Genomic DNA, 7,390 nt, shown 5'->3' with positions numbered 1-7,390 from the left:
TACAAAAAATTAAACTATTTAAATGCCAAGTGGATCAAAGTATTAAATTCTTTTGAAAAAAAATAATATTTAAGGTTTTTTCACGCGCTTAGCTGAAGTGAAAAACAATTTTTTCTCACATCAACATTTTGTGTTTAATAAGTATATTTTTTAAACTATTTAGATGTTCAATATGTAATAGTCATAGTTAAAGTGTCTATATGAAATATGCAGACAACTTTAAAGAGCTACAAGTGACTTCGGCAAAAATAATCCTATCTAGTAACCACTTACAAAGTGGATAAAAAATTTAATAAGCAAATGTGTCACTAACTGCCATAAAGGGCCACTAACTTTAGAAAGCTAAGCAACTATGTTTGACTACATATTTTGCTTGAAAATAAGAAAGCAATAAATTGAAATTAAACAAAAAAAAGTTAGGTAACTAGCTTTGACCAAATATGTTCCTAGAAAATAGGAAAGCATAAATTGAAATAATAAAAAAAGTTAGGCAACTAACTTTGACCAAGTATTTTGCTAGAAAATAAGAAAGCCATAAAGTAAAATAAATAAATAAAAAGTAAAAACAATAAGTTGAAAGTAAAAAAGCAAATTGTGCTAGGATGATAACCAACTAGATGTAGCATTTCTATGGCAGTGATCAGGGGCGGAGCTATGACATGGCAAAGGTTGGTCAGAAGACCAACTTTCGTCGGAATTTTTTTCGAATATATACACTAAATATCAATATGCTTATATATATACGAGAAGAGGAAAAATATAGCAATTTAGGTAAAGACATTTTTAAAAAAAAATTATAATTATTATATACATATAGATTATAGATGATAAATATTAATTAATTGGATAGTTAATTAGAAATTAATCTTTAGAAGTCTAAAGTCATTAACCTTTTAATTAAATTTATACAATCAAATATTTAAATAGTTTATAACAATTTAATTTATAGAAGGGGTAAAACCGTAATTCAACTTTCAACTTTTTTTGTTCATGCTTTTAGTAATATATGATTAACAGTTGAAACACCTTAACACAATTAATTTTGATAGCCTAGTTGTTAAGACTCTGCAATAATACCACTGCGTCCTGGGTTCAAGCCCCATTGTGGTGTTATTTTTTAATTTTTTTCATGGGTTCGATCCTATGCATAAACATTTCACTTTTTTAATATTTATTCCGTTTTACTCTTGAGAAAAAGTACAAAAATTACCCTTTTAAAGATAAAGGAAATAAAAGGTCTATTTTTGACTTTTCTTAATCTAAAAAAAGGAATAGATTCATAGTTGTCTTTTCCTTTTAGTTTGTTGTCTTCTTCTTTTCCCAAAAACTCTTTACAACTTTAATCTTTACCTTTCTCTCTTCTCAACTTTCATCAGGGGCAGAGCTTAAGCCTATTAAAGGTAGATCAGGTGAACACATAGTCAAGTGGTTGGTGTAGTCATTTATCTCATGGAGGTTAGGGACAGAGCTTAAGCCTATTAAGGGTGATCAGGTGAACACATAGTCAAGTGGTTGGTGTAGTCATTTATCTCATTGTGGTTTGGGGTTTCATCCGAACTAGCTTTTTTAAAAAAATACAAATCTTTTTTAAAACAAAAAATACATAAATTTTTGTGAACCTACTAAAAGATCTCCTTTTAAACAAAAAAAGATAGAAATTTTTGTGATCTACTCATCGGTAAAAAATGTTGTGTACCAGGAGCTGTTGAATGCGTTGTTCCACCAGCTCCGGAAAAACAGCAGGCACATGCTCTAAAAAAGCATGAAGCGTTTGCTGACGTTCGCGCCTTTCATTTTCAACATTTAGAATTCTTTGATTAATTTGAGAAAGTCTTTCAGTGGTAGCTGAGATCGTATTTAATTTTGCAGCAGTGGACGTTTTGGATAAGTAAAAACAGTAGACATTAGCAGATAAATTAGCAGGAAATAAAGAAGGATAAGGAGAAAGAACTCAAGTAATTATCCTTCGTTCTCTTAATTGAATTACATTACAATTTAATTCGGCCCAATCTTTTACTAAAAGGATTACCCACTCCGCTAAAGAATTTTATCGACTCTTTAAAGGTTGAACACCCTTGGCGAAATTTCTAGCTCCGTCACTGGCAGTGATAAGGCACTTCATGTATAATATACTACTATACATATACAAGGGTTGTATGTCACACTACATACATAAATCTAGAAGCAGTAAGATGGTATTATTGTATAGAAGTATACAACATAAAAGACAAGTCGTATAGACTTTCTACTAGTCATAGTGTATAAGTCAATGTTTATGCAGTCGAAGATAAGCTAATATTAACGAGGTGTAATATTAAGGGTAACACCACTAATAAGATCACCACCCGATACATTGGATGATGACATAAATAGATCTCCGCTTCTAGTATTAGAAAAGGAAGCTGATGATGTAGTTTCACTGAAACTGGCTTTATTATCCAAAGGATCGGTATCAGTATATGGCATCATTTGGAGTGTGGTTTCTAGCGTCCTAACCACCTCCAGCATTGAGGGTCTGTCTTCTGGTTTGTCCTGGCAACACTTAAGGGCCAACTCCACCAACCTCTCTGCACATTCGGAGGGGTAAGATCCCATGCTCTTGTCCATAATGGAGAACATTACTCCCGATTTATGAGCAATTTTTACCTGTCATGGACAATTAAAAGGTTATATACATACATCTATGCTTTTATTGCTAGACAAATATTCACTGTTTTTGTATTCCAATAGGTGTTCAGCCAACAGAAATACCTCACGGACAATGTTTTTTCCATGTGAGATAGGATGCATGCCAGTTAAGATCTCCAGAAATACAACCCCAAGGCTGTAGACATCACTTTTATCTGTCATTTTACGGGTCAAGAAATATTCGGGATCAAGGTAACCCTGTGCATATACATAAGAAAATCAGTAAGATCATTGCACAATTATTTCCTTTAAATCTAGAGCATAGACAGACTTACAGGTGTCCCCTTCACCATTGTTGACACATGATTAGGCAGAAGACCTTCATCATCCTGGACAGGTGCAAGCCGAGACAATCCAAAATCAGCAACTTTGGCAGTGAGTTTAGAGTCTAAAAGAATGTTGCTGGCTTTAATATCCCTGTGGAATATGGGTGGATCAGCTTCAGTATGGAGGTAAAGGATGCCCTTAGATGCCCCTAGTGCGATCCCCAACCTTGCTCCAAACTTCAAATTTTTTTTACATTTGGCTGTAAAATGATGGAAATCACCTACTTAGATAGCAATACAAAAGTTTCTTGACCGATGTCAATTTTAAGTTTATCACAGCCGCATAAAGAAAGTAACAACTTTTCTTATTCTGATAAGGAAAAAGAAGATGGAATCTATGTTTCTTTGACTATTAGATTTCCTACCATAACTTTTTCATTATGCATTTTTTAGATCGTTCACCACCTTGACAATGGTTTCTCCACAAACACAATAAAATATTGAAGTGTGTATTATCAATTCACCATAGAAGTACTAATCTCACAACATGTGCAAGGATCATCTATAAATATTGCAACTCGGCATTGGATCTTCACTACTAAACTAAAAGAAAGAAATTGAGGAGGATTTATCATATGAAAGCTAGAAACAACTAGGAAACAGTTCTTACCAGAAAGCCAGTCTCGCAAAGTTCCATTGGGCATGAACTCATAAATCAGCATCTGCAAATGTATACAGAAGACTCATAATTGCTTTGACTATATCACTCTTTGTGCGAAACAAGAAGACTTCAGTAGCTAAAGAAAGCATTTAGTCTGCTACACATTCAGTTTGATCATTAGCAACTGAAGTGAGAAAGAATACAATAAGGCTTATGATGCTACACTAAAGAAACATGAAAGTGATGAATGTGAATTATTAGTAACTAATAAAAACAGTTGTAATTGAAAAGGTTTTCAGGTCTTATCATACCTGCTCTCCTTCTTCGTCACAGTACCCAAGCAACACAACTAGATTACGGTGATGTAACCTTGATAATAGTTCTATTTCAGTCAAGAATTCCTTTTGCCCCTGCAGGGATCCTACTTTTGCTCGCTTGATAGCAACAATTGTTTTGTCAGCTAAAATTCCCCTAAAGACGGAACCATATCCTCCTTCACCAACTTGAGTTGAGGTATCAAAGTTGTTAGTGGCCGAAGCCATTTCTCTGAAGGTGAAACTTTTAACGCCATCTACTTTTATAGAGAGGCTAGAAGCTGCAAACCAAAACCCATATTCATCAATTTCGCAGAATGAATTAAAAATAGCAGACTTTATAAAGTAAAATTATAGCTAATCTAATAAGAGAACTTACACAAACGTTTTCTTGACAAGATGTTTTGATACTTAGCACGTCGTCTTGTGATTAATATAGTGACAATTGAGGAAACAAAGGCAGCAAAAGCACCTGCTGCTACAATGAAAGCTATCACAACACCTTTGCTTTGTTTTTTACCTTTGATTTCCGGATTCACTGCAGATAATATAAGAAATCAAAGCTTGTACAAAGGACATAAAACAATTGAGCCATTATCTTGTCTGTGATAACCAAGCAGCCCTTGATATCACATCAAATCGGTGGTATTTCATGAGAAGACTAAGTACATTGAGATTGTTGGTACTTTGTCAGAGAAAAGATGCCCTCAAGAGATATTGTTACAAAATTTGTGAAGTCAAGTGATGAGTTTGCAAATATTTGCAGCAAGTCTCTCACTGATCCTCATATTAATTACATCTTAACAAACTCGGACGTCTGACTTGTATGCATCCTCTTAAGGGGGAGTGTTCAAATAGGATTGTGTATATTGTCCTACTTGGAAATGAATTGTAATGTAGAATCTACAAATAGGCTCAATGTAATAAAAGAATACATAATTTTAATACTCCCTCCATCCCGTTTTATATGAGTTATATTGTCTTGACAAGGAGTTTAAGAAAGAACGAAAGACTTTTAAAACTTGTGCTACAAAAAAGTGATAGATATTTGTGTGGCTATCAATCATTTTATTAAGGTGAAATTGACATATTAAAACTAAATTATTACTTGATATAGAAATGTGTTATTCTTTTTGGGACAGACTAAAACGGAAAGTAAGTCACATAAACTGGACAGAGGGAGTAATATTTTCTGCTTTATTTCTCACATGGTCTCAGAGCATTGTTTCCGATGTTGAACCCTCCCCCCGCCCCCCTCCCCCCTTCCCTTATTATATTGACCACGCTCCCATGTCAAGTCTTGGGAGTGCAGTGAGGTGTTGAAGTGACAAAGGTTATTCTCCTTACATGATTTTGGAAAATCCCCTCCTCATGAGCTAGCTTTTTGGGAGGCCTAAGGTCCATTTTTTTTATCAACTTTCATCCCAACAAAACTGTAAGACCTGAGATCCTCAAGAATTGAAGCTCTTGAAGAGATACTGAACCAAACTATATAAGTTTGAACCCCTTGAAGTTTCAACCTCTTAATCAAGTAAGTGAGATCCTTCAAGGTTCCTCAACGTAAAATATCTGAAGTCTTAAGAAAAACTCTGGAATATAAACAAAGACTTCATTGTCTTTTCAACCCAATATATATAAAGTCCTTAGAAGATCATGGACATAGTCTTCTGTTGCTTATGTAAACTATTTGATTATATGAACTAAGATCCTTATACTTGTTGACTAGAAGTGGCAATGATAGTCAAATAATTCAATCTTATCCACGTGTTGCATGTGAATGATTCAATTGTCATGCAATTGTAGTAACACAGCCTAAATTGTTACAAGTTGAATTAGAATATATACAAGCTATGAATACTTACAGTGTGAATAAGGTCCGAGGAGTGTGAAGTTCAGGAGCTCATATGGTCCAAATAGGTGACTTCCTCGGAATTCCCAAGAGGCAAAAATCTCACTGATACGAAGAATCTCACTTTCATTAAATGTATTGTTCCCAACCACCGGGAAAAGCTTCAAATACATCCTCAGACGAGGTCCCTTTTCCCAAAAAAATGAATCTATCCACAATTGGTAAAGGTCCAACTGAAGGGAACTAGTCACATAAGACTCGAATAGTTGCTTGTACGGATCAAAATAAGAAATACTAGGACTTTTCAACCTGTAGCCAATTCTAAGAGGTGAGGCACAAAAGCATGGTTTAGGTGAAGCAGGAACATATTCATAATAGTTGTCAGTTGGACAAGCATGAATTGGACAAACACCAGTTGGATTTGTTGAATTACTAGGCTCGTCGTCATCTGCTCCAATGTCAGGGCCACAGTATTTGCCAATGTTTCTGATACTTGTACTGCTGCAGATGGGATTGCTTTGGAACCTGGTAATTGTCTGCTAAAGTTAGGGGAAGATTATGAAAATAATAAATGAATTTTAACATAGTAAAAAATCTAAAACATTTTTATTAACATGTTTCATTTGAGAAACATTGAACAGATTTTCAATTTAGAATTCAAGATGAATTGACCTCATGAGATAGAAAGAGTTCAAAAGCAATTTTTGTAAGATGACCTCAATTAACTGTCAAAATCAAATATTTATAAATAATTGGAGAACAAAAATGAGTGCATAACTGAAAGCATGAACTCCAGAGACGGTAACAAAGATGTACAAGTAATTTTAGACCAATATCTCTTTTTGTTTGGCACAATTTTGATTCTCCACTTTCCCAAATGGGATGTTTTCCTTCTTCAGATACCAGTTCATATCACTTGTCTTGATGTGATATACTGCAGAAAAACTCCCTCAGTTTCACAAACTATTAGAATCTAAGTTGCTTGGACTAGGGTGTGGGTGTCCAATACAGGTGCGGATCTAAAGGTCAGATCCTTCATGATATGATATAATTTTTAAGATTCAGGGATATGGATCCATGAATGAATACATATGGGTGCGGGGATTCACCAAAATATGATTAAAATATCTAAAAAGAGTTATAAAACCCATATTATGAGATATTATGTGGAGAACTTGAAGAGAATCTTGGAAGGAGATCAAAGGAAAATGAGTGACATAGAAATTTCTATATAGAAGGTATTCTATTTTCTTCAATTTCACCTTAGCTTTTGTATTGATTATAAAAAGCATTAAACTATCAAGACTTTTTCCATCAATTTTGGTCGAAGTACCAAAAATCGGACACAAATCCCACCCACACCCAAATCGTATCGACGGGTGCGGCACCAAAAATTAAAAGTCCGAGCAACTTAGATTAGAATTACGTTGTGACACATTAAAATATCATTATAAGGCATGTAGTGGACTCAAATTTTATATAAACCTCCTTCCTCTACATTTGTTCAGGCCTCCCTTTAACAAATAAATGAGAGACTCAACAAAAGACGAAAACTCCTTTTATGCTCATAGTTTCCCTCTATTTATATCTCTCCCCCCCCCCCCCCCCCCCC

At 34.4% G+C, this 7,390-nt stretch overlaps 1 protein-coding gene across 3 annotated transcripts in view; it reads right to left on the bottom strand.

Annotated features, from left to right (window-relative positions):
- Positions 1–1,941: 1,941 nt before the first annotated feature.
- Positions 1,942–7,390, bottom strand: part of LOC107031437 (probable LRR receptor-like serine/threonine-protein kinase At1g06840) — a 14,907-nt gene continuing 9,458 nt past the window's right edge. For all 3 annotated transcript variants that reach the window (XM_015232816.2, XM_015232818.2, XM_015232819.2), the window contains 7 exons: positions 5,792–6,303; positions 4,309–4,467; positions 3,927–4,210; positions 3,625–3,676; positions 2,964–3,214; positions 2,752–2,886; positions 1,942–2,646 (listed from right to left, as the gene is read on the bottom strand). In XM_015232816.2, the coding sequence (XP_015088302.1) occupies positions 2,299–2,646; positions 2,752–2,886; positions 2,964–3,214; positions 3,625–3,676; positions 3,927–4,210; positions 4,309–4,467; positions 5,792–6,303 (1,741 nt within the window). In that variant the 3' untranslated portion in view covers positions 1,942–2,298. The remainder of the gene's footprint in view (positions 2,647–2,751; positions 2,887–2,963; positions 3,215–3,624; positions 3,677–3,926; positions 4,211–4,308; positions 4,468–5,791; positions 6,304–7,390) is intronic.

Source organism: Solanum pennellii, chromosome 9 (genome assembly GCF_001406875.1).
Source record: "Solanum pennellii chromosome 9, SPENNV200".
Classification (NCBI taxonomy): domain Eukaryota; kingdom Viridiplantae; phylum Streptophyta; class Magnoliopsida; order Solanales; family Solanaceae; genus Solanum; species Solanum pennellii.
This window is presented reverse-complemented; position numbering and strand designations above follow the sequence as displayed.